This window comes from Haliaeetus albicilla, chromosome 11 (assembly GCF_947461875.1).
Source record: "Haliaeetus albicilla chromosome 11, bHalAlb1.1, whole genome shotgun sequence".
NCBI classification, from domain to species: Eukaryota; Metazoa; Chordata; class Aves; order Accipitriformes; family Accipitridae; genus Haliaeetus; species Haliaeetus albicilla.
In genome coordinates, this window is record NC_091493.1 from 18,529,877 (window position 1) to 18,557,618 (window position 27,742).

The window sequence follows — 27,742 nt, forward strand, 5'->3', positions numbered from 1 at the left end:
TCCCAAGATCCTGGCAGCTTAGCTAATGGACATTGCATGTCTGTGTTAGTGTTTGAACATCTGTTTAGTTAGTAAACCCCAACACAAGTGAGTACCTTGCTCTTCTTTAGGACGAAACTAATAATGTTTGCACAACTTGTTGAAAATGTTTTGGCCCAGCATTGTTATAGCTACCCCAGCTGTGTTACAATAAAGCCAAGCCCTTTATTATCTGAATGGATGGATGGGAAAAAATATTTCTCATCATATTATAGCCAAATACAAAGCACCTGAGTTACTGGTCTTCTGAAACATGGGTCACTTTTACTACGAAGTCATGTTCAAAAGGTCTTTCTAGCCCTTACCATCCAGAAGAAATTGTCTCCTTGAGCCAAAGCATTCTCCACTTCTGGATACATGGCCAGGCTCTGCTTAGCAGCCCCTTGGCTAGGACAAGTGAGCTGCTTACATGGGAGTGTCTGCTAAATTCCCCACCTTTGTTGAAAAAGTGCAGGTGTGATAAATGATGGATGGGTGAAAGGAATAAGAAGAGAGTTTATCCTGTTTCTATTACTATGCTTGTTTCTCCGCAGCACTGATTTGGTCTAGCATGTGAAGCTCCATGAAGTCAAAGGAGTCTTTGGGTATAAATTTCAGTCCTTATGTCTGAAGTGAAAGTGGCTCTGCACAAGATCTGGCACAAGGTTAATGGAGAATTCATCTAACCAAGATGTGGTCTCATAAATAGCAGCACTGTCTCAGGTTGAAAGTTTTGCCTTGGGTTAAATGTATAAACATTTGCAAAGACATCAGTAAGAGTAGCTAGAATTTTATGCAGCACTGAATAAGAAACAAGCTGAGTTTGATCTGGATATCTAATGCCAGATAAGTTGCTTGTGTGCTTCTCAGATTTTAGTACTTTTTCTTGTTTTTAAAATGGAAAAATGGAGCAATGTCACCTCAGAAACATTTTACAAATCACAAGAGTACTGGATAATTTTGTCTTAGTCAGCCTTACAACATTATCCTTCCTCCCTTTTGAAATTCTGCAACCATATTTGACTGTTCTGTCTGTGCTATCCTAGACATCTTTGCTGCTCTTGTCAAGCACATGGCTTAGTTGTCTCTTGGCACCAAATTGTAATCTGCCATATCTTTTGTCTCTGACTGGTTTTTTTGTTGTTTTTTTTTTTTTAATGATAAGCCTGAAGAGTTTATAGTTCATGTGAGTATTTGTGAGGTGTCCTCATATCTCAGATATTTAATGACCATATTAGGGAAGCTCTGAAAGTCCAGAGAATCTAGTTTATAGGATTAGTTCTGAAAGTTTACTATGCTTGCAGTATTTGAAAAACGACTTGACTTGATGGCTTGCATTTTGTGCAAAGCTGTAAACAAGAGAGTAATCAAAGCTTGGCTGGTTTACAGATAGGAATACTTTAATAATATCTCACTGGAAATACAAGAACAGGCTTGTTATTCAGGTTCATGGATAGCATCTATTCTGGTGAGTGACCTCTTGGAGTAGGTAAAAAGATACGTAGGTCATGCTGTTGTACTACCCTTTCACCATCCTGAGTGACATCTCTAAAATGTGAGGGGCCGACATACCAGTGCAGGGTGAGGAAGCACTGATAATGTTGTTAGTGCTTTTGCTGTAGATAGAGAAATTCTGAGAGATGTTCTACACAACCTGAGCAGGTGTGCTCCATTCTTAACAGGATTACCATTATATCTCACATCCCGTGGAATATTTAGCTATGAAGTGTATCTGCCTCTGCATTTTGATAGAACCCCAATGAACAGAAGGATTTTCAATGCAGTAACAAGGTGGTTGTGGTTAATCTGTTAGGAGGTACTTGGATTTTTAAATAGTACCGGGATCTTTCTATGCCATTTTGACTTTTATTTTCTTCTGAGACTTTGATAATGTTTTTCAAACTTATTTTCTGTAGCCACAAAGAAGGCTGAGGTTCTTAAATATTCATATAGTTCTTTAATTTAAAAAAAAAAAAAAAGCAAAACCAAAAAAAAAAACCCAAACCCTAAAGAAAACAAAAGAAGCAAACAAAAGAAAAAGGAAGTAGCCCTTTAAGAATGGCTATACCTGCTCTGCAAGGTGATGGAGCCATTACAGCTCTTCTGCAGTGGAAGTACAGTGTTCACTTTTGCAGAATGCCAGGTAGTTATTGGCTCTGGAGGATGACGCTGACAGCCTGGGCCTTCAGAGGCAATAAATAAGGCCTCTAAAGGGAAGTCAGTCTTTAGGAATGTGAGAAGTAAGCACTGCCTAGGATTCGTGTATATTTACAGTAGAAGTACCCACATGAACACTTAACTGATCTCACCTGGGGACCTGGAGCACCCTGCCGTGTGCCCAGGAGCACAGTGCTGATATAGCTAGATAGCAGCTAGCTCAGGGCTTGCTCACGTATCTCTGTATAGCCCTGTGGTGTGCAAAGTAGGCATTCCCAGAATTATTTTTTTTTTAGTTGAAACCTAAGATTCCTGGTTACTGACTGTGTGAGCTACAGTAGCTCAGACTTCACAGAAAAATCCAGCTATTGTGGGAATCACAGTCAAAGCACAAGAGTTGGCATGGCTGGGCCTTCTGCATTCAGTCCACATTGAACTTGCAACTGGTTAGTGTCCCCGGAGTTCACAGGGAGGGAGATCCTCCTGGGAGGCAGGATCAAATTCTGTGTCATGCCTGCTGCAGTGTAAACTGTGAAAGGAGCTGGACCCAAGGAGAGCTACTGCTTTGACTCTTATGCCTTCTTTTCACTAAGCTCGACACCCTGTTCTCAAGTCTTGGCTGATTGAGGTGCATCCTATTGTGGAAGATAGATGGGAAAGCAGTGTCCTCTGAGATTCAACTCTCGCCTCAAGCTTTTGGGGTTACTGGACATGTTAGCCTTCAATGCTAAGAGACTGAAGAAAATGTCTGATTTTATTCAGATTTAGTTCTTTCTACCTATGCCTGACACCTGGCAGGATGTAGCAGCAATCTGAGGTGTTTGCTGTTCTGGGTCTCTGTGCACAGGTGGAAGTGACTGAGCTCTTCTGGGGCATCCTCAACAGAGCACAGCATTGTCCTGCCCCCAGCACCCAGAGCACTCCTGTGATGATCAAAGGGATGTGGTGGCTCCTGAGAAATGTCACCAAGTATTTAGAAAATCATTCTGCTTGATAGCATTTCAGCTTCTTATTTCATGACTCTCTCCTCCCTTGTCCTTTGATATTGTAGGATTTTGCATTAAAATAGGATCTGCGTTTCCCAAGAGAGAATGCCTGGAGGATGGCGTGAAGTCATGTGTTGTATGTTCATGGTATTGCCACTTCAAATGTTCTTGAATCAGCATGTGCCTCCCCTCTACCCCAAATTAAGTGATTTCACTGAAAGAATCATGAGAGGATTTTGTTTGTGATGTAAGAATATACATTACACTGACTTTTATTTGCCTTCTTGTTCTGATCCTTTCTGGTTCTTCAAGTTTTTCTCTTCACCGTGAGTGTCAGTAACTCCCTGATTTTATTTTGGGGGTTGGTTTTTTATTTATTTTAGATTAAAGCTGAGATTCTCATGCAGTCTTCTGTTTCCATCGGGTGAGGCTTTATGAAAACATCACACATTGTAAGAGCTGACACCATCATATGAGATGTGCAGTGCCCAAGGGTGTATCAAAAGGGGAGGTGGCACTTTGTCTTGTGCCCATTCTTAACTGACTGGGAGATTTTACACAGTTTAGAGCAGCTCCATAAGTGGTTGCGGGCAATTCTGGAGAGGTTCAAGCTTCGAGAATCCCCCAGGAGATTTTTGGTTAAAGACTGATTGCTATTACTTGACTAGAGCTATGTGAAAAGACTTTAGTATTCTTGCAGTGACGTTTTGGAACTATTTCAGTTACTGAAACAGTGGATGTTAAAAATCTGGGCTGGTATTTTAGCACCAGGGCTTTATTGAAGACAGGGTGGCTTTTAAAGCCACTTTATGAGAAATGAATCTCTGTCAAAGTTTGTGCATTTTGTGGTGGTCTGAGTATGAAGACTAAAGATGGAGTTTTTTGGTGCTTATCTTCATTCATAGGAGCATATTGAATCACAGCTGGAGCAGACTTTAAGGGGAGAAGGACTCTTGAGCAAAAGCAAGCAATGTGCTGCTGTGCTCATTAGCTTTCCAGCTTGCTAGAGGAACAGAAATACCAATCATTGCACCAGAAAAAACTGTAGGCTTGCTCACTGGCATTGGCACAACCTGAAATTTCTGAGGAGAACTTGAACCAGTGCTCCGCCACGGTTTGGGCACTGGTCACACACAAGACCATGTAAGGGCCAAATAAGAACTTTCCAGCCTTTTTAATTCCAACAATGACTCGGAAAGGGCAGACCCTGCCTGAAAGCACAAGCACAGGGCTGCAAATGGAAGAGAGCGATGCCTTTGGGCTGATTATCCTTGTAACTTTTCATGTAGCTCTTCCAGCTGTAGGTATTATTTATGTTAATATAATTGTCTAATCCTTTTTGAAAGCCAGTAAAGCTGTTTCCCTACAGTATTGCCTCTTTGCCCTGTAGTAATAAATTCCTCAGGCTGATTTTATGCCATCTTCTAAAAATTATTTTTATAAAAGAATATCTATTACATTTACTGTCTTTTTATAGGATGGAGCAAGATAAATCAGCACATCCCAATCTTGCTTCACAATTATTCATTCATAACTTCACCTGCAGCCTGAAATCAATCAGCTTTTATTCTTTCCTTCTGTCTTTTCCAGCTAAATATTCCTGTAATCTTTCTGTGTAACCTCAATGTATGTTTGTCATTTTTAGTCTCTTAAGCATTGATTTGATTCAGTTGTCTAATCTTTCAAGGTTCCTTGGTGTTATTTAATTATAGCAATTAGCAAGTCAGATTTTCTGGGCAGCTGCTCCAAGAGTCTGCCTGAGTCTTCTGTGGCTGTTGCCTGGAGCATTATGAATCCCAGCCCAGGTAATGATGCGGTCCCCAGGACTTTAACAGCTGCCATGTTGGTCCAGGGCTGCTCCTTCTGTTACTCCCTGTGCTTGAGACAAGCAGGAATTATCTTAAATGATGTTTGTGGGGCCCTACCACCATAGGCAGGGTGCTGCATAGTCCAGCAGCAGCTGTAGCAGCCTTGAAACTACCTCCTGCGTTCCCCCCTTCAGCATCCCGTATCAGTACCTTGCAGTGTGTAGTAGCTGTAACTCAGCATGCTCTGGCCCAAACACTGATCCTCTGAGAGCTGCTGTTTAATTGGGTTTAGACTCCTAGAAAGGCTGCCTGAGCAGGAGATGTTTCTTAATTGGATGTTTTCACCTGTTTTAAGGATGCGATCATACCTGATGTAACTTTGCCAGCTGCTTTGTCACTTGCAGTGTTCAAGCACAAGATACAGGGTTGGCAGGGAATCTCATGAGAAGTTTTCTCATAGTGGTTACAATCAATTTTCTTCTGTTATGTATAAAGACATCAAACCAACATGAGGTTTAAAGAAATATGAAACATGAATTTGTTTTTTAGAACAGGAACCATTTTTCTTTTCCTCAAAGTCTTGATCAAGAGCCTTAGCATTTGCCCTCTGTTTTGCCAAGAACAGACCATGTTTTTCAGGGTCTAATTTCTGAATTAGAAGAGCAAGAAAGAGAAAAAGAACTCCATTTATAAAGTCTCAGTGGAAGAATAAAATAGGCAGATGTACAAATGCATGTGTGTGTATGTAAGCACATGCACAGACAGGGACAGAAGCAAGCAATGCAATTTGCTTCCATGAGACATGGTTGTAGTTTCATCACAACATGGAGCTAATGTACAGAGAAGGCAGAGGGGCATTTCACATCAGTTACACAGCTCATGGACAGTAAGTATGCCTGTGTCAGCTCTTCTGTGAGCTGATAGTGACGCCATGCACTGCACCGTTCCTTTTCTCATTTCCATCTGTTAAGCATTTCACAGTTTCTCAAATCACTGGAAGCCTGCTATTGATTTTTTAGATGTGTCCCAAGTTTGCCGTAAATTTTATACAGTGACCTCATGCTGCCAGAAAGAAGGATTTTGGGACACCTTCAGCCCAATATCTACCCTTAAATAAATGGAAGATGTTTGCAAATCATTGCAACCTATTTATAACCTTCTGGGAATGCCTAAGCTGAAAGAGAATCACCACCACCTTTGGTGGATATTGATCTCTGCAGAGTAGATCTTTCTTTTTGTGGGAGAATTCAGCCACTTTACCCTTTGTTCTCTATATTTTGGTGTATGATCGTCTCTCTTTCAGTATATGCATGACAGCACCAAATCATAACAGTTGTGTCTGTCTTTGTCCAGCATGTTGTGATTTCATTTGCAGGCAATGCAGTCTCTGTGTTAGATCAGACAGATTCTGCTTTTGCAGCAGTACATCTGCCTGACATGCCCCATTGCTCCTGCAATCTACAGCCGAACCCTCTTTATGTCATTCCCCTGTTCCTTTTCTGATTTCCATCTGTTTGTCATTCCGGAGTTTCTTGAATAATGGAGACACAGTGATTGCTTTTGAGATGTGTCATAAGCTTGTCGTAAGCATTTTCTTTCCTTTAATAGCCCCCTTTGCCAGGCAGTGCAGTTGGAGGATACAGTAAGGGGAATTGACAACTTATTCCAGCTGTTCTGCTGAAGTAAATGCCAGTGTTTCTTCTGCATGTTTCCCAGCTCACTGTCCACATTGATTTTCTATTATTCTTGGCAGCTACACTGAGGCCTGTTACTGCAGCCACTGAAAATTAAGGGGGCCTCGTCCCTTGAAGTGTTAGAACGAGAGAGATTTTTGTGTTAGGGAGACGAGGAAAATAAGTGCTTGTACTTTAAAGGATTATTGATATAAAACCTAAGGCAAGAAACTTACTCCTGTTCTGAATTTTGCATGCTTCACCCTTTCCGTATTCATTGAGGTAAAATTCATTACCATAGTTGTTAGCTGTGAAAAATTATATTCACCATGGAGTTAACTCCTGTGGCTGGATTTAAAGTCCTAGCTTTATTTACAGTCACTTAATGTTTGCCTCAAGCTGTGATAAAGATCTTACACCTTAGGGCTCCAAGTGATTTGCAGAGAAGTCAAGTAGAAATAAAATACTGTCTTCCTTGCACAGTGTTCTTGAGATGCAAAAGAGGATGTGAGAGGAAAAGGCACCTGCCTTCCATGGGAGTACTGGGTGCTGGCTATGGCCAGGGTCAGAGTGCAGCAGTGCTGTGACCCAGCAAGGGTGGGATCCTGCACCTCCCCAAGCTGCAGCTGCCACCCCCCTCCCCGTGTGGAGTACCTCCCTCTCTGATTGCAGCATTTTCATCCTTGGTACAAAGCCCTTCCTGAGCAGTATTGCACAGGGTGGGGAAATCATTCGCTGCATTCTCTCTCTCCCCCTTCCCTGCTGTGGTTTCTGTTTTTCTAGGCAGTTATATAGTTGTCAGTCTTTTTGCGCCAAAGGTGGTGAGCATGACATCAGAGAGATCTTGTTGCATTATTTTTCCCCATCTCCCCAGAATGAGGGGCTATTGTTTCCTCCTAGAGAAGTGTAATTAACGCAGTGCCCGGAGGCCAAGTCACTATGTGTTTGACCCTTTGCCTTGGTCACTGACCCACATTTCATTCAAACACGTTCATAAATAGTGGCACTTCTTATGTCTTTATGTAACAGATGGGGGAAGATTAGAATTGGAGGTATCTCTTACTATTTTGGGGCCTGGGCTGCCTGCCAGTTTTACTTCTTGAGAAGCAAGTGTTTTGTTTTGCAAGTATGAAGCGTGTGACTCATTCTCCTCCTTGACATGCTTTAATACATGTACTGAGTGGTGATTTACATGAGGATGCATTGAGGCTCTGTTTGAGCTGACAGCACTTGGTGCACTTTAATCTCGCATGTGGAAAGAGGAAATGAGTTAATCTGCAGTTAAATATAGAGGTGATGAAAGAGGTGGGAAGGGGAGGGGTTGACCCTAATCTCGCTTAGGTTGGGGTCAGTCAAGAGTAACCTCTGTATCTGGATGATATTACTCTGCGGTAAGTCATATCTCAGCTCTGTGGAGCTGACAATATTAGCTAATGGAAAATGGCGACAAAGTGAGAACGTGCCCTAAGCTTTGGCGTTGCTGCAGTGTTGTTCTTTCTGTTCACCCTCTACATGGTGGTGACACCTCCCCTCCCCTGTCCCCTCCCCCCCTTTCAAGAAGTAACCAGTGGATTGTAGGGGTAAGCAACTGCACATGGCTGAAATTACATCTTAAGGACCAAATCTGAGAGTGGATCAGTGTTACTCTGCAAGCTGGGTTCTCTGTGATTGTCATGAAGATGTACCATGACTTTGTTCCTTTATTTTGCTCTGTGTGTGTGTTTTCTGTTTATCCCTGTCTTCAGCTTTGAGCTGGAGATGCAGAAGAATTGAGAAGCTGGGATAACCTCCTCTGCAGAAATCCCCTTCTCTTCTCCCTTTGTGTGCAGATGTGTTCTTAAACTCTGCATTAGACTGATCTGCCACCAACCATTCTCTCCAGCTTCCCGCATGCGTACGTGGGTTTTTTGGAGAAGGCTGTGTTAATTGTATTCTTTACTGGTATATCTAGCTGCTTCTGAGCAATTTTTCTCTGTGAAGTGCTTCTGGTATGCTGCCTGCTGGTATGCCCAACCAGAAAGACAGCCACACCCAAGCAAAGAAGGGTGCTTTACACCAGGCTGGCACTGCTGCCAGACAGGGTGCACTGCCTATGCTGTGAAGCGGTATGTTGCCTGCACTGTGTTGGAGAAGAGGCAAAATGGATTTTGCTGACTCATTTGGGAAGGTAAAAGCAGACTTTTGGGCATGGGCTGAACAAACCTGAAAGAGGAATTTCAGCAGCAGCCAAGAGTTGCTTCTTCTGAGGAGGCAGCTTGAGCTAATCTGTTATGTGCTGACAGTGTTTTCTCAACAGAGTTGAACCCAAGCAGTCCATGTGAGGAATTTGCGTTTGGAGATCACATACTATATGGGTCACGTTTGTTGAGCAGTGGGTGAGGAAAGCCACTGGTTTACATAAGCTCGCTAAGATGAAAGGTCTGTCGGTTAGAAGAGTTCTTTTTTATGTTTGAGAAAATCTAAAACAGTTTTTAGAGATCAAGATCTACCCTGGAATGCGCTTGTGCCTCTTTAGTTGACTTCACTGGGAATCACATGCTTTTGCAGGATTTGGCCTGGCATGTAGATTAGTAACAGCATCACTGTTGTGTTCACTCTTGTTGTTGGCCCAAAGCAATATTCTGTGAGTCATTCCAGTCCATAGGCACAGGCTGAACTCTGGCCATCTGTCCCTAAGCCATCCATATAGATCTAATAAGCTGTCCTAAAGCCTATAACATTAGAGATGGCTTATCAATAACAGGCTGATTCTCAGTACTATTGTTAATTGTAATTAGAAAAAAATGTTACCAGAATCTGATCTTTGCTGCACTAGCTGAGGATGGCATTTTTGTTGTATTTGACACTTACTAAGATAGAACTTAGAAGATGGAGTGGCTCAGATCAGAAATTTTTGAAAGATCAATTGACAGCTCTTCTTATCTGAACCGTAAGTCTTATGACTTCCAGAGTGGAAGAAAATAACCATATCTGAGACCAAGGACAGTCATCAACTTAGCAAATAGTTGCTCAGGTTGAAGGTGGGGACCCTTGTCCTCCCTTCCACACTGCTGCTTGTTGCTGTACTGGTACTGATGGTTGACTTCATTCATAGCTTTGCCAGCTGAAGAGTGCATATGAACACTGTCGATCAGCGTTGAGAAAATAGATGAGCTTAATTTACTTTACCTTCACCGGTTGTTCAGTCTAACTTTGTGAATTCAGCCTTCTGCGGATTATGGAGTGCTCACATGGACACTTCTGCTACCAGCACTGTGGGGAGTGGTAACCTCCAGCAGGTGGGATGGTAACACCTTCAAAAGATGGGTGTTGATTTCCAGCATTAGAGGTAGTGTAGACCTCTGAAAAGAGCATTGTGCTAGGAGAGCAGGAGCTACAGTTTGTTCTTGGCACTGATCCTGGTGTTATGTGATTAGGTCAAATCACTTCTCATCCATGCATCTGTTTCCCCTTCATCTGTCTTATCCATTTAAACTCCTTCGAAAAGGGGCTGCCTGTTCTTATGTGGACAATGGCAAAATAATAGTATTTTTATCCTGCTAGTCTTACAGAGCTGCTTAAAGTTGTTGTTTTCTAAACGGCCTTTAGATCTGAGTACTGTTTGTTGTTGGTTGGTGTTTTTTTTTTTTCCTTTCCAACCCTTTGCTTTTTCCATTGCAAAGCTGGCCCCACACCGATGTGTTTGATTGTTTTCATTACCATTGTACTTGCTTTGATTTTTGCAGCTCAGTGCCCAGAGCACAGGGCACTGTACAAACAACGTGATGAAATCAAGCAGGGTCAGCCCCTTTCTCTTTTTTACCTCGAAAACAATATGAAACTCTTACGTTTCTTTTGTTTGGCACCTCCAGTTTTTGAGCTCAAGGCTGTGTGTGTGTCTGCTGCCCTCCTGTCGCGTTCAGGTGTGAGATCACTTGGACAGCGCTTTCCATTGCTGCCTATGGGGGTACTGAAAGCTGTGCTGTCTGCTTGGTTGTGTGTGAGATCAAGCTGCAAAGTGTGGAGAATTAATGCAAGAATAGCAGCATGCTGAACTGATGTCCTACACTACAGTGGGCTAGTTGTGACTAGGTCCCATTACCAGGGCTCACAAGTGTACGCGTAGACTTGTCTTGCTGGATCATGCCTGGCCACTGTCTGCAAAAAGGAATTTTCTCCTGTTTCTCACCACTTCTTTTTGCTTTTGGCAGCATTCCTTTCTCCATGGGGATGCAGTTTGAGCGTGGCCTGTGTCCAGCCCTTTTAAGAAGTGCCAGGTTACTGGCTGTTGATCTGAGAAAGGGAGAAGGAGGTGGATAGCTTGATTCTGCACTACCATAGTATTGTCAGCCACTGTATCAGCCCTCAGCATGAATAGAGCGGCCAGCAGAAACACTCATAAAAATGTGGACCTTAGTGCTTTTGTACTTTAGGCTCATCCCCATCTTGTTCCTGCTAGTCCCTTCCCATGGCACTCTGAAAAGCCCCTTATAGCAGGTTTCGATACCAGGACAGACAAAGGCTGTAGTTTGATGCATCACAACTACACAAACTACAGTTTTCCTTAAGCCACAGTGATTGATTTGACTGCGTATCTGAACACTCTAAACTCAAGGAGTGTTTTGAGTTATGGAAACCCCTACTTAAAAAACAAAACCAAACCCCAAAACCAAAACCAAACCCCAAAACAAAACCAAACAACCCTGCAGGAAACCTCTTTACCAGCAGTGTGGTGAGGTTTTTTTGGTTTTGTGGTGCTGGTTTGTTTTCTCCTCTGTTTGCTTGATTTCAGCACTCACCTGTTGCATTGCTGCATTCATTCAAAGTTTCTGGGTGGGAGCACTGATCTGGTTGTATGCTGCTTTTTGTAACTTGCTGAGCAGTTCAGTCACTATCGGGGGCCTGGTGCGCTGGCTGCTTGTGCAGGAAGAGTCCAAGTACCTTTTGCATTATTCAGTGGAAACTCTTTCAGCAGACTTTTCTGTTACAGTGGAAATCAAACTCTAACAGCAGATAGAGCCGGAACACAGCTGAAGACTTAACAAAATTAAAATAAAAAAAAAATGTTGAAAACTTTTTGGCAATGTCCTTTGTCTCTGACACTGTCAGCTGCCCTAATTTTACTGCCACTGTCAGGAAGGGAGGTTTTATCACTAACAGCAGCGGGTGTAAAGTTTGTCCAAACTGAATCTTTCTGTGAATCCTGCATTGATTTTTTTCACCAAAACCAGCTTCTCGTGGTCCTCCAGGAGCTAATGCTTGGCTATTTCCAAGGGGAAAGTTTGAATATTAAGCTCTCTCTTCTAGATTGGGGCACAGACCAGCCATAACCTGCATCTGTATTGCTGTGTCTTGCTGCAATCCCTGGCTATGTGCCAGATAAGAGTCTTAGTTGTAACAACTCTCAGCACCAGAGGAGTTTCCATCAGTTGCTTTTTGTGCCATTTACTCTCTCCTCCCCCTCTCAACCTAGATCTTAGTCCTTGTGATGAGTAATGAGTTCTCTGCCTTGGGCAGCTTTTGGTAGCTGGGACTCTGGCCAGCTTCAACCTTTTGCCAACTTGCAAGGATAAGGCAGGTTGGGAAAGCAAACAAACTGTAGTTAATGCCAGCAGGGCAGCTTATTGTGTCACAGCAAAAGCAGGGTTTGACCTTGCCACTGGAATATTAACTCTCTCGGTACATACTCGGGCAACATTATAGGAAATTTTCTTCCTAGTACTAGCAATAAGCCTTTCAAATGTGTGTCCTTTAGCTGGTCCCTTTGTACTTGTTGAAGATGGAGAAACTACTAGACTGTCCTGGACAGAAAACTCTAATTTGTTTCAACTTGTGTTTTCCTAGGACTATTCTAGTTTTAGTGAAAAACTAGCCTGGTTCTTCTAGGCTCATTGTTTGGGATATTAGTGAGTCTTGAAAGAAGTCTTAGGGCTTGTGAAAACATCATATTATTGGAGCTCTGTAAGATGTGTTCTGTGGTGGCTCCCAGGCAAGGTCCCTGATACTCTATGAGAGTTTTTATCTCTTGAGTATCACCTTCTATTTTCTCCATGTCATATTTATGCCCCACCTGCACCGTCATGAGGACATCTAACTGGTGAGGCTTATTGGCTGACAAGCTGGTTGTACCAGGCCCTTGGAGGTTCTAGTCTTGCATTGCTTGTTGAAAGAAAGGTGACTCCACTCCCCTCAGAGCTTGAATAAAACACACATGAGGATTTGTTCAGTCATCCAGCGTAGGTATGAAACCTTGCTCATTGGTCTCCTCAAGTTCTTTTTAAAGTTTTTTAATATGGAGAAGTATGAAGAAGGCAGTGTAGAGAGAGGCTGGGTTGCCCTCTGGAAGAACGCCTCTCTCCACTCAGTATGGACGAAGCTTAGGGTGACTGGCCAACTAGTTTAGCCTGATAAATGACACGATTAAATTTGAGGGGTGTCAATACTTGTCTTCGCAGTTTGGTTTATAAGGTATCTCACTAAAGCCAGGCTGCTGTTAATGTTATTGAGTAAAACAATAAAGCTGCACAGCTGTCTATCAAATCAGTGTCAAATCTAATCATTTAGACTTAATATTGGACTGGAGTTAGTCACATTTAGTAACTGTCAGTGCATGCGAAAAAAATATATTGTCCTCTGAATTCTGCCTCTGTGGCTGTCTGTCCAGCTGTGTACCCCAACCAAGGAGTTTGTCCTAAGACAACCTGATGTATGTTTCTTAGTATGTGTGTACTACCTGCCCTTCCTTCTGAGGGTTTTTATCCTGGTAGTCAGGAGTTAAATTTCGTGGCTGTTGTTACCCCTAGCTCCCAGCCTAGGCTCTGTATTGGACAAGCCTGTTTATGCATCAAGGATAGCTGCATAAGATGTGTATTCACTTCTCTTTTTCTGCATTTTGCAAACCAGTATACTAAATTCAGCTGAAATCAGCAGTGATTTACATTAGGAAACAGACTGTAGGTTGTAGGGAGGCGTGAGTATTTGTGCTATTCAGCTGTCCCTGCTGCCTGGGGGGAATCTCTAGCAGAAAGGCAGGAGAACGGATGTGGTTTCAGCCTTCCCTGGAGACAACTGTAAATGTCAGTTCTCACATAGGGGATGCTAGGATGCAGATCTGGTCAGGCTGCTGTGCTTCCTCCATAGTAAGCAGAGGGAATTGCTTCATCTGAAAGTAATGTTATTTCTGCGAATGGCTGATTGCTTTGGTACAGCCCTCTCAGTAATTGTGTCGGACAGCAGGACTAGTGGCACTAACAGCATTTTCTTCCTCTTTGACTTTTGTAGGTATGTGCTGTTACATAGCAATTGCATGTGACGAGAAGACGGAGTGGAAGTTGCTGTCAGAGGATCCTGTCCTCCTAAGCTGGGCCTGAAGAGTTCAGCTAGCTGACTGGTGTGAGTACCCTGAAGGGGAGGGGAAGGAGCACGTCACCGGGAGACCTCATCCTGACTTGGGGCACCACAATCACATCTATCTCTATCAATTGTAGTGAAGGAAGTTTTCCTTCCTAGTAGCAGCCTACCTGGGTTGTGCAGCAGAAAGCTACATGTTGGTGAGAGCGCTGCTGTATTATATGGGGGTTTTTTGGTAGGCGAGCCAGTCAAAAGCTCCAGTTTGTGAAAGAGGATCAAGCTCCAAGTGCTATTTTTGCGGTGAATCATGGATGCATTAGATAAAACATAGTAGTCCCAGCAAGGATTAAATTAACATTTACCACCATCAGATGTGTTCCTTGTTTATTATCTGCATTTGTGACATCATTTTCTGTTTTTTTTATGCTGGTGCCAGTGTTTTGTGCCTCAGTGTCCTGGTTTCAGCTGGGATGTAGTTAACTGTCTTCCTAGTAGCTGGTACAGTGCTATGTTTTGAGTTCAGTATGTGAAGAATGTTGATAACACTGATGTTTTCAGTTGTTGCTCAGTAGTGTTTAGACTAGAGTCAAGGATTTTTCAGCTTCTCATGCCCAGCCAGGGCACCTGACCCAAACTGGCCAACAGTGTATTCCATACCATGTGATGTCCCATCTAGTTTAGGAACTGGGAAGTGGGGGGGCAGGGAATCACCGCTCGGGGACTGGCTGGGTGTCGGTCGGTGGGTGGTGAGCAATTGCCCTGCGCATCATTTGTACATTCCAATCCTTTATTACTACTGTTGTCATTTTATTAGTGTTATCATTATCATTATTAGTTTCTTCTTTTCTGTTCTATTAAATCGTTCTTATCTCAACCCAGGAGTTTTACTTCTTTTCCTGATTTTCTCCCCCCTCCCACTGGATGGGGGGGAGTGAGTGAGTGGCTGCGTGGTGCTTAGTTGCTGGCTGGGGTTAAACCACGACACTCAGTCTAGGTCAGAAACATATGGAGGTAGTGGGATTTTGGAATTGGAGTGAGGGTTGGGTTTTAGGATAAGGACCAAAGTTTAGCAGTTGGCCTTGAATAGGCTACAGATCCAGATTTAGCACTGGTGCTTGCCTGCATAGCAACAGTGAGCTGGATTCATTGCCTCATCTGTAAGAGGCCATTGGGTTAGGTTTGAGTGGGTGTTGGGATGTGTGACTTGACTTGGTGTAGGTCTAGAGCAGACAGGAGCTGTTGGACTGGGATCAGGGTTCGGGGGGGAATTATGGAGTTGATGACATAAGGTCAGATCCCCAGGGGACTACTAGGCTAGATCTAGGGTAGCTGCAGGCACGGCAACTACAAATACTGGTGAAGCTGATTTTTTTTTCTTTGCAGGAGATGGTGTGGGGTCTTTTTTACAATTTAGCCTAAGATTAAGTCCTCGGTTGAAAGAGACTTGACAGTTCTGAGGTAAGCTTTGATATTCTTACTTGCCTAAGGCAAAAGCCCTCAGCCTTTGAGAACTCTGCATTGAAGCAGAAGTCTTAGACACAATAAAGGCTGAGACTCACATATCAAGCTCTTGAGACCATTTTTTTACCTTAGAATGACTCTGATATGGAGCCTGTTTGTGATCAGGAAGGCGAAGGTCAAAGCAGCAGTTGCAGAAGACTGAATCTCTGGCATCCCAGAAATGGCAAATACAAATCTTTTGGTCTATTTCTTTGTTTCTAAAAAGGCTGAAAGAATCAGGGGAGCAGTCTCTCCTGCCTCTCCCCTTCCCTTTCCTCTGCACGGATGCTCTAGTGGTCTCAAATTTCAGCTCCGTATGATCATCTCAACTCCCTTCCTATATAACACTGTACCTGATGTTTGTCTCCATGCCAGAGTCACATCTGTACTGACATCATGATTCTCAAGGACTGCTTGTATCTCTCTCTTGTTTGGTGATACAGAGCCCTTCCAGTAAGGCTGTATCAGTCTCTTGCATGCTGAACATGCAGAGGCTCTTGTCGGCCTGACTGCGCTCTGTCTTTTATGAACTAGTCCTCTCTGAGGAATAAAAGTCCAGGCTGTTGGAGAGGAAACTGGAGAAGCTTTTGGGATGTATCAAGCCAAGTTTTATGTCATTTTCCTCCTGCTGCCTTATAAGTAAAATCACATGGACGCAGCTGTTGCACTGGCACAATTACTTGGTGTCTTCTAGAGATGGGCCGTTTTACACCACGCCTGAATATCATCCTGTGCTTTGGCTGCAAAAGGGAGGGGAGCTCCCTCCCCTCAGTTTGGCTGCTTTAGAGGGAAGGGAACGCAGTACTTGGTCCTCCCCCAGCCAGAAAGACGCAGTCAGGCATTGATCTGGAGAAGGAGCATCTCCATGAAACCTTGATTCTCAGAAACATGCCTGGGAGTCTCAGTGCTTCATGCTTGCGCTGTGGTTGACCTATGTCATCAACCAAGTGATGACATCTCATTTCCTTCTTTCCTTATCCCTGATGACTGCTCAGTCCTACTGGCTGTCAAGTGACATCAAGGCATGGCACATCTGTGCTTCAGGGAGTGCATAGCATTGAGTACCAGTGCCTGAATAGTCCATATAGGAGTTCAAAGGAGAATGGCTTGCTCTTCAGCCCCCATTCCAAGTTAGGTAGAGCTCTAAATGGCTCTTTTTACGTTACCTCTTTATATGAGAGAAAATATTTGCTTTTCTGTAGTCTGACTCTTCCTTTAGTTGGAGGCTCGTGGGAATGTAGGGAAGTGCTTGTATACCATACTATTTTGCATTTGTTGTTTTTTAAGATCTAATTAAGACATTGTGTTGTTTTTTAATGTGACCTGCAATGCATGCTGCAGATCAACTATACCCTTCAGACCTTTAGTTCAGGCATGTGGCACTTAGCGGACACAAAACAGTTCCAGGCCTGACAAGCTGGACCAAAGGCATGGGGGGGCAATATCTAGCCAGTGCACCAGGAAACAAAGTCAGTCTATGGAAACACAGTGGGGAAATCTTAACTATATCTTTTGCTGTCATAGGTGGGGAAGGCAAAGTGTGGAAAACGCTACCAAGTAGGTCCAAGGTTCTGTAATTGTTTCTCCTGCAAAGGAGAAGAACCACCCTTAGTGCGTGCAGAGAACTGTTGCAGAGGTTGCTAAAGAGTTACTGTTCTCGTGAATGGCCAGGTTTCCCAGGGCCTGCTGGTCAATAGCTGCTGCCTTATTCAGTTCCTGAATTCATTGCTTCAAGTGAATGCTGAAAATTACTCAGAAAGGCTGCTTAAAGTGCAACGAGTCCTCCTTTTGCTACTTTCCCTGGGGACAGAGCAGGATGTCTTCTAGAGGAAGGTGTTGCCCAGAATGTCATTTTTGGCTCTAGCCAGCTGGTCATGCCAGCTCCACACCGGCTCTGCCCATCTTAGACAATAAAAGAGGTTTAAGTGGTGCAGCACTGTGCCAGAAACCAGAGCAGTAACAGTGGGAGTGAGTTTATAGAAAGCAGGAAGATAGAGTTTTCATTTTTTCCGTTGAACTTCTGGGAACAGATGGAGAGTCGATGAGGCAGAGATGCTGGAAAGGACAGTGTATTTCAGATCTCTTCCTTAGTGTCTTCCCAATCTGCTCATAGATTCATAGCTCCTGCCTGTTCAGTACAGGGCAGTTAGTACAGGATGTGAAAACTTCAATGCCTCTGAGCCTCCAGAGGTGTATGTTCCCCAAGGCCTGCTGAGCTATGTTTTTTGGCCTAGGAAAATTCTGACAGAAAGGGTCGTGAGAGCAGCTCATGGCCTGATAGGCAATGTCTTTGTTTACTTCATTCCAGGTCACCACAGTTAAGGATCTGGACTTTCTGGATAAAGACAATGACCCAGGAGCATCTTGACTGAGCTCTGTACTGACGCTAATAGGTCAGTCCTGCCTCTCTAAATGGCCAATGTTTTGGTTTTTTAGTTGTTTTGTTTTGTTTTTAATCTGGTTAGAAGCCAAGAAGAATCTAATCAGAGCCCAGCAGTGCACTGAGCAGCAGTCATTATCATTACTTAGTCATCCAGTTGCTCTTTCTCTGACAAGAAATGTTGGTGTGGTGGGAGGGGATGGGGGAAAGATCAGCTTTTTTCTTCATCTCCTAGAAGAGGTTCAAGCATGTTTCCTGTTAATACACCTATAGCCAAGTGTTGCCCTTAGAGGACAGATTTAAAGTCAGGCCTTCAAAACTCTGTGGCAGCCACAGTTTGAGGGAGAGGAATCGATGAGAAGGGAGAACTTAAACCCTCATTAACTCCCAAAGGGAGGATTTTCAGCTGTGAACTGTGAGATATGATTACTCTCTCATTAGCTTTCATAGTTACAAATGTAACTGGTTAATAATTCCAGCCAGCTGGCCAAATTAGAGGCAAATCTAAATTTCTCCTGAGCTTGGTGCTTTGGGCTGAATTTCCACTTATTAATGACACACACAGGAAGCACCTTGGGCAGAACTGCTGGGACTTTATTTCCATGAATGCCCAGGCTTGTCTATTGGAAGACATGTTGCTTCTTTTGGCTCTGTAGTTCTGTTCCTGGGGAACAGAGGATCAGCTGTGGGTAGCCTGATTTGATATTCACTTGTCTTTAGCAATTAGGGTGCAGAGAAAAGCATTGCAGGAAAATACTGAGATGGAGAGAGAGCACAGTTTGAATTTTCTTTGCTGCTTCTGCTAGTTCCCTTCTTTACTGCACTCCTACTTTTCCTTTTTTACTCTCATCAACCTACCAAATCACTGTCATTGGAAGAGGCAGTAAGCTCAGGTGCTGGCCCAGAGATTATGCTGAATATCTGAGTATTTTGAGTCTGAAGAAAAATGAGAGAATTTTACAAAAATCAGCTTCCTTGCGTGTCATATAGGAGATGATTTTGTCCTGACCGTACCTTAAGGTTAATTTAAGCTCTACAGTAAAAAGGTTAAGAGCACTGGTAAACAGCTAGTGCCGTTACAAAAGCTTTTAATATTGATTGGGCTGTATTCTGTTACCTTCACAGCCAGCAGTGCCTTTCATTGAATGAGGTGCTGGCTAGATCAGTAAGGATGGCTCTGGCCTAAACTAAACCTGTTATACAAAGTACTATTGATGGTCCTCCGTAGTAGAGGAACAGAGCCTGGGTTCTCCTGCCACACACAATCCAGTGATCACTGAGCATAATCTTTGTGTCCTGTGGCCCAGTTTGGCACATATGCCACAAATCACAGCATGCAAGTTTTGCTTCCATTTTGCCTGAGTGTAAGTGGCAGTACAGGGTACAAAGGGCTGGAGATGCTTATGTGCAGGTGAGGATGCATGTTTTGTTGATTGCATGCTGTAACTACCAGTAATTTTCTTAGGACTTGGGTAAGCATAGCTGAGCCCTAAGTTTTTCCCCTGCAGTGTTGTATTTAGCAGGTCCTGAATTCCACAAAATTGTTTGGACCAGGGTCAGCAATTGTTCAAGGTAGATGGGCAAGGTTATACTTTCTTTTATGCATGAGAGTTTAAATAGGTCAGCAGATCGGTGACAACTGGGAGAAACTGCTACTCAGGTGACTGCTAAACAGCTGATCGCTCCCAGCTTATGTTGGTGAGGCAGTGCTTTCCAGCTCCTGCTGAGTTCTTCAGTCAGTAGAAGACAGCAGTGAGTGCCATGCCTCTCACAGAAGTCTCCCTTAAGATGCTGTAGATCCCAAATCCTGGTAAACTGTGATCCTGTCAGGTACTACTTTTTTCTGTTTTAAATGAGGGGTCACCAGCCTACAGCATATCCCTTATCTCTAACAGTCAGACAGGACAGTTCTTCAGTCTCCAGCAAGGAAGCCAAATTATGCATTTGCTTTTCCTAGCCATTTGAGAAAATTTTCTAGCAGTTTGTCTTGTAGTCTGTGCTGTTCTCTCTATACGCTTAGCAGGTTATGTGCTTCCATTGGATAAATAAACACATTATTGTTAAAAGGGCCTCTTGCTAGCCCTTAACTTCTTCTGCCCTGCAGACTTGCTCCTACTGGCAGATTAAGTTCCTATCTAGAGCTCTTAAATGGCCTGTATACATCTTTACAAGTAGTCTTGCTCAGTCTCTGGTGACAGTCTGAACTCCTTCATGCCATACAGATTCAGCTGTAGGTGCTTCCTGAGTCCTTATGCAGTTGCACTAAGCTGCCTGGCAGGTTGTAGGGCCTGCTGGCAGCAGTATTTAATTCTGTGGTGACACTGGTTCCCGTAGCTTTCAGCTGGGGAGGACTGAGCTGCAGAGTTCAGGCTCAGGTCTGAGGCGTCCAAGGGGATCCAGGTGTTGGGAGTTTTGGGGCAAGCTAGGGCTCATCTCTGATAGCAGGGAGGGTGCTGTAAAACTATCCTAACCAGAACCTGGGCAGCTGTTTTGTAACAAAGCAGAAGCTCAGCCCAGCTGGGCGAGGATGCTGGGTGAATGAGTTTGTATTCATTCACAGTACTGGGTGGAACTCCAGCAGGAGCATGTTATTTTGGCTCAGTTTTGTTTTGCAATTCAAACCCAGAACTCAGAGGGAACTGAACTAAAAGCTCAAGCATGATATAAGTTTGCTTGCCTTCCTTCTCCGTACGCAGAATCAAGTAAGCTCAATCGCTTTTGCTTAGCATCTCCCAGATCTATGAAAAGTACCTTTTCTAAACTGCAAGTCACCGCACCTCTTCGACCTCTTCTTGTGGCTGGAAAGTCTAGCCCCATGGCATATTGAGGTGGCATAGAAGAACTAGTATGGCTGTGTGACATATATCAAAACACAAAAACCATACGGATTGTGCAGCAAACTTCACAGAGTAGCTTGTAACTGGAACAACCTACTCCCTTCAGTGAAAGGATTTGTTTATGACTTTGGTAGCAAAACAGACATGATGAGGGTAGGCTTGTCCAGTGGCTACTAGAACAGTAGTCCAGAATATCCTAGGACTGGCATGTGCCTCTGTTATGCCAAAGACTTCCTTTGTTGTGCAAATTGTTTTGTCCCTTTTGCTATTTCCTTCAGCTATTATGGTGATCTTGTCTTTTGCAAAGACGTAGGTATTATGAGAGAAAAATACACCAGTGATTGTGCAGAAGCAGTTGCCAGGAAAATTGCAATGCATAGTACACTATTACTGTGGGTTGATGGTAAACCAGCAACACTTCATAAAGCTATTTATCCTGCACTCAGGGTTGACTTTGGAAGCAACCAAGCTAAGTGGCAGTGCAGCCATGCAAAGCTTGCTGCCTAGCTCTCCCTTCACCTGAGTGGAATAGAAAATTGTGTGAAAATTCAGTTTACCATCCAAGTGGTTGTTTGTAGCAAAAACTCCTCCCTCGTTGCCAAGGTGTTTGAAGGTTGTCTAAGCTGGTTCCTGTGCAAAGACTAGAAGTGTTTCAGACCCGATCCTTGACCTGAACTTTCCTGAGCCAACCCCCAGATCCTTCCCTACTTTGCCTCTCCCTAGGTGCCATTCTTTCATTCACTAGCTGTTATTTTTTACAGTATGGCTTCTACTCTCTCAGTGTTTTAATCATGGTCATTCTTATTACCTGAAGACAAACTATCGGAGGCTTGTTTATAAACACCTGCTACACTGCAAGCAGGGCTTCCAAATGATACACTCTCATGTGGTCCAGGTTCCACAACAGACTTGAAGGATATCAAGGAGGTTATCTTTGGGTGGTGAGGGAGGTCTCCTGTTGCATCCTGTTGTATAAACAAGTATGTTTCAAGTAATTGGAGCTGGTGGTGACTGCGCCGCTTACTTTGGACAATGTTGTTGGCTTTCCTGGTTTGTTTTTGAGAACAACATGGGGGGGGGGATGTTTGGGTTTGGGGGTTTTTTGTTTTGTTTTTTTCCAGAGAGGACAGTAGGCTATGACCATTCAAAACATACTGTTTTCCATCATCCTTTCTTCTGACTGTTGATATGTCTGAAATAACCCTCTTCCTCTTCCACCCAAACCAAATACACCTGACTTTTAAAGCACCTGGAGTCTAAACCTAGATCCAGACCTGAATGTTGCAAATAGCCTCTGATATCTCCTGGGGTAAATGAAACCAAAACCTCAGGTACAAGCTCCCCAGCATTCGTCTTTTGGGACATGGTAGTAAATGTGGGCTCGGGGGACCCTTTGTTTACTCTAATTAGAACTACCAGTGGCATGTTAACACTGAGGTATGGGATTGGGCTTAAATGAAGTAAGATAGAGCAGCATTTTCCAACCTCTTCTGGCCTCTTAGCCAATATACCAAGTCAGAACTGTGCCTATATTGGCTAACAATTAAATGATTCATTTGGTGGGAGGTAAGTATTGGGATGCTAAAAGGTGTATTGGTAAGGAAAAGGGAAAGCTTGTGTTGCTGACAGAACCTCAGTCAGCATTTCACAGTGCATCAATATGGGTTTGTGTGTGTAGGTATTTGGAGACCGTTGTTATGTGTCTTTCACTAACATTTTACTGAAAGAATCTGAAGTTAGAGTAATCATTGACCCACACAGTAACCTTTGCTCTATGCCCTTCTGCAATGAGCGACTCTTGCCATCTCTATTGCTTTCTAGATCTTATTTGAATGCCGAGATGCTTGCCTTGCAGTAATTTTCAGTACCTTTTTTCAATCTGTGAATCTGGCAGCAGATCAATGCCTGTACATGCATATTTTAGGAATCAAAATCCAGAGACAGGCTGCAGACAGACACTCTAGAGTGTCAGTCATGAAAGCCAGCAGTGCTTGGTGCACTCATTGCTGTGGTCTGGTGACAAAGGACAGTACCAAGAGACTTGAGGGTCTCCTTCAGATTATTTCCACTATTAAGCTACCACTTGGTCTTGCATGAACCAACCTCCAAGGTCTGATTTCAGGAAGTCTTGGTCCTAGTTGTTTGTTCTGTAGACATTCACTATGGAAGGAAGAGTGAATTGGCAAATGGTTATGGGACTGGTGCTACAGCCAGGGGTTCAGCTACTTAGACTGTGGGACTCGCTTTGAGAAACCTGGTCTACTGTGGGCTGACAGGGTCCATCTGTCAGAGAAGGGGAAGAGCATCTTTGGTCATAGGCTTGCCAAACTGGTGAAGAGGGCTTTAAACAAAAGTTGCCAAGGGAAGGGAACCTTAATCCATCCCACTCCTACCAGGTTGATGCCAGTGCCAGCAATAGATACCCAGAGCCTGGAGAAGAATCACAGGTCAGCAGGAGAGTACCTGAAGAAGAGCAGCACAAAGGAATTCCAGCCACTCCAGGCAGTAAGTCAGCTTCATCAGGGGCCCAACTTAAATGCCTCCATGCAAATGCACATACTGTGGGGAATAAACAAGAGGAGTTAGAGGTGTGTGCATGCTTGTAGGGCTATGTCTTATTGGCATCGTGGAGATGTGGTGGGAAGGCTTCTATGACTGTAGTGTTGGGAGGATGCAGGCTCTTTAGGAAGGGCAGGCAGGGGAGCTGAGGAGGGGGTGTCACCCTCTGTCGTGGTTTAACCCCAGCCAGCAACTAAGCACCACGCAGCCGCTCACTCACTCCCCCCACACCCAGTGGGATGGGGGAGAAAATCAGGAAAACAAGTAAAACTCGTGGGTTGAGGTAAGAATGGTTTGATAGAACAGAAGAAACTAATAATGATAACACTAATAAAATGACAACAGTAGTAATAAAAGGATTGGAATGTACAAATGATGCGCAGTGCAATTGTTCACCACCTGCCAATCGACACCCAGCTAGTCCCTGAGCGTTGATCCCCCACCCCCACTCCTCCCAGTTTATACACTAGATGTGGCGTCACATGGTATGGAATATCCCTTTGGCCAGTTTGGGTCAGCTGCCCTGGCTGTGTCCCCTTCCAGCTTCTTGTGCCCCTCCAGCTTTCTCGCTGGCTGGGCATGAGAAGCTGAAAAATCCTTGACTTTAGTCTAAACACTACTTAGCAACAACTGGAAACATCAGTGTTATCAACATTCTTTGCATACTGAACTCAAAACATAGCACCATACCAGCTACTAGGAAGACAGTTAACTCTATCCCAGCTGAAACCAGGACACCCTCTTATGTCAGTGACCAGCTGGAGTGCATGGAGCTCCACCTGGGAATGGATGAGGAGCTGACTGAGAGCCTGTGGGTCAGGATTAAAGGGAGGGCAGGGACAGGTGACATTATAGTTGGGGTCTGCTGCAGGCCACCTGACCAGGGAGACTGAGCAGATGAGGCCCTCTATAGACAGATATGAGCAGCCTCACAAGCCCCTGTCCTTGTGGGGGACTTCAACCACCCCGATACCTGTTGGAGGGGCAACACAGCAGGGCATAAGCAATCCAGGAGGTTCCTGGAATGTGTTGATGATAACTTCCCTCTCCAAGTGGTAGAGGAGCCAATGAGGAGAGGTGCTATGCGGGACCTTGTTCTCACCAGCAAGAAGGGGCTGGTGGGTAATGTGAAGCTCAAGGGCGGCCTTGGCTGCAGTGACCATGAAATGGTGGAGTTCAAGATCCTTAGGGCAGCAAGGAGGGCACACAGCAAGCTTGCTACCCTGGACTTCAGGAGAGCAGACTTTGGCCTCTTCAGGGATCTGCTTGGTATGGTACCATGGGATACAGCTGTGGAGGGAAGAGAGGTCCAAGAAAGTTGGTTAATATTCAAGGAACACTTCCTCTAAGCTCAGGAGTGATGCATTCCAACAAGGAGAAAGCCAGGCAAAAATGCCAGGACTCCGATGTGGATGAAGTTGCTCCTGAACAAACTCAAAACACAAAAAGGAAGCCTACAGAGGGTGGAAGCAAGGACAGGTAGCCTCGGAGGAATACAGAGGAATTGTCTGAGCAGCCAGGGATCAGGTTAGGAAAGCTAAAGCCCTGCTAGAATTAAATCTGGCCAGGGATGTCAAGGGCAACAAGAAAAGATTCTGTAGGTACATCGGTGATAAAAGGAAGACTAGGGAAAATGTGGGCCCTCTCTAGAAGGAAATGGGAGACCTGGTTACCTCGGACATGGAGAAAGCTGAGGTACTCCATGACTTTTCTGCCTCAGTCTTCACCGCCAAGTGCTCCAGCCACTCTGCCTGAGTCGCAGAAGGCAAAGGTAGGGACTGGGAGAACGAAGAACTGCCCATTGTAGGAGATCATCAGGTTTGAGACCACCTAAGGAACCTGAAGGTGCACAAGTCCATGGGAGCTGATGAGATGCACCCATGGGTCCTGAGGGAACTAGCAAATGAAGTTGCTAAGGCACTATCCGTCATATTTGAGAAGTCGTGGCAATCTGGGGAGGTTCCCACTGACTGGAAAAGGGGAACAACCCCCATTTTTAAAAAGGAAAAAAAGGAAGACCTGGGGATCTACAGGCCAGTCAGTCTCACCTCTGTGCCTGCAACATCGTGGAGTGGATCCTCCTGGAAACTATGCTAAGGCACGTGGAAAATAAGGAAGTCATTGGTGACAGCCAACATGGCTTCAGTAAGCCATGTTCATGCCTGAAAAATTTGGTGGCCTTTTATGATGGGGTTACAGCGTTGGTGGTTAAGGGAAGAGCAACTGACATCATCTACTTGGACTTGTGCAAAGCATTTGACACTGTCCTGCATGACATCCTTGTCTCTAAATTGGAGAGATGTGGATTCGATGGATGAACCGCTCAGTGGATAAGGAATTGGCTGGATGGTTGCACTCAAAGAGTTGCAGTCAATGGCTCACTGTCCAAGTGGAGACAGGTGACAAGTGGTGTTCCTCAGGGGTTGGTACTGGGACCGGTGCTGTTTAACATCTTTGTTGGTGACATGGATAGTGAGATTGAGTGCACCCTCAGCAAGTTTGCTGACAGCACCAAGCTGTGTGGTGCGGTCAACATGCTGGAGGGGAGGGATGCCATCCAGAGGGACCTTGACAGCCTCGAGAGGCGGGCCCATGGGAACCTCAAGAAGTTCAACAAGGACAAGTGCAGGGTCCTGCACATGGGTTGGGGCAATCCCAAGCAGAAATAGAGCCTGGGTGATGGGTGGATTGAGAGCAGCTGTGCTGAGAAGGACTTGGTGGTATTAGTGGATGACAAACTGAATATGAGCCAGCAATGTGTGCTTGCAGCCCAGAAAGGCAATCGTATCTTGGGCTGCGTCAAAAGAAGTGTGGCTAGCAGGTCAAGGGAGGTGCTTCTTCCCCTCTACTCTGTTCTTGTTGGGCCCCACCTGGAGTACTGTGTGTTCAGCTCTGGGGTCCCCAGCATAAGAAGGATAGACATGGACCTGTTGGTGCACACCCAGAGGAGGGCCACGAAGATAATCGGGGTCTGGAGCACCTCCCCTATGAGGACAGGCTGAGAGAGTTGGGGTTGTTCAGCCTGGAGAAGAGAAGGCTCTGGGGAGACCGTATAGCGCCATTCCAGTACTTAAAGGGGGCCTATAGGAAAGACGGGGAGGGACTCTTTATCAGGGAGTGTAGTGATAGGATGAGGGGTAATGGTTTTAAACTGAAAGAGGGTAGCTTCAGATTAGACATTAGGAAAATATTCTTTACTGTGAGGGTGGTGAGACACTAGAACAGGTTGCCCAGAGAAGTTGTGGATGCCCCATCCCTGGAAGTGTTTAAGGCCAGGTTGGATGGGGCTTTGGGCAACCTGGTCTAGTGGAAGGTGTCCCTGCCCATGGCAGGGGGTTGGAACTAGATGATCTTTAAGGTCCCTTCCAACCCAAACCAGTCTATGATCCTGTGCTGCTACTCACCTTCCTAACCAACAGGCTGCCCAGGCCTGGGGATGTGAGTGTACCCTCACTCTCCTAAAAGCTGGCACCACCTCCACTCCAGTGTGAGTCTTAGGCTGTCTAAAGGGGAGCCAGGCTGCACTGTGTTAGGGACACCCTAGTACAGCTTGTGGCTTAGAAAGCTCCTTTGATGCCTGTTATGATGCCCATGGAGTGGGCATATAATTTGTAATAGCCATGTAAGCAGTTAGTTTCCCTTTGTGTCATGTCAGGTATTTATGCTACAAATCTCAGCTGCCAAGTGCAGAAACATTAGCTACCTGTTCAGCTCCTCCCCATTGAAATAGGATCTGCTGTGTCCAGTGCTGATGAAAATATTCGTTCCTTGACAAGCAGGTGCTGCCTGGTAAAAAAAAAAAAAAAAAAAAGGTGCTTTTTCAAGTACTTTCCCTGTACTTTAATGTTTCTTCAAGGTCTGCCTGTCACTTCCCTTCTGAAGTGCATCCCATACCTATGCTACCATGGAGTGTCACCTCCAAACTTTCTTTCTTTCCTTTCCCCAGATCCAGAGCTGCAGGAGGAGTCAGTGTCTTTCATGATGACAGTGGCAGGGGAGTGACAGGCAGGCAGGGTGGGTGGGGGTGGCTGATGGTGAGCAAGCCTAGTGACAGCATGGGGTGACTAAGAACCAGCTGGCTAATTAAAGCACAGCAGTAGGAGGAGCACAATATTTAAGGGTGCCAGAGAGAGATAGGGAGATGCCTCCACAAATTTCTTGTTACACCTCAGCAGCCAAGTGACTGGGCAGCACAGTGAAAGGTTTCCTTAACTCTTTCATGCCTTTTATGGAGTGAAATCAAGGGACTCGGAAAATGGCACCATTAACTGAAAAGTCTGAATCAAGGTAAGGATACTGGTATGTTTTTTCAACCACAGTTAGTCAAAGCTAGTCCTCCTAGAGCTGATGTGGGGTGAACTCCCAGGACTTTACATGGTACTGGCCTATGCACTGAGTGAGTAGGTCTGTTGGGGCGGTACACACTGATTTTTCAGATTGCTGCTTTCATTTGGATAGATATTTCCAGTTGCTGCTTGAAAAGAGGGGAGGTATC

General features: G+C 44.6%; 1 protein-coding gene across 49 annotated transcripts in view; it reads left to right on the forward strand.

The window, feature by feature from the left end:
- SORBS1 (sorbin and SH3 domain containing 1) overlaps positions 1-27,742 on the forward strand; it is a 179,322-nt gene that overhangs the window by 71,143 nt on the left and 80,437 nt on the right. For 26 of the 49 annotated variants that reach the window (XM_069796396.1, XM_069796388.1, XM_069796397.1 and 23 more), the window contains exon 1: positions 27,385-27,534. In XM_069796396.1, coding sequence (XP_069652497.1) covers positions 27,503-27,534 — 32 coding nt within the window. In that variant the 5' untranslated portion in view covers positions 27,385-27,502. Of the gene's footprint in view, positions 1-13,902; positions 14,014-27,383; positions 27,535-27,742 lie in introns of those variants that run through there. The other 23 variants (XM_069796415.1, XM_069796418.1, XM_069796417.1 and 20 more) reach the window with 6 other exon arrangements.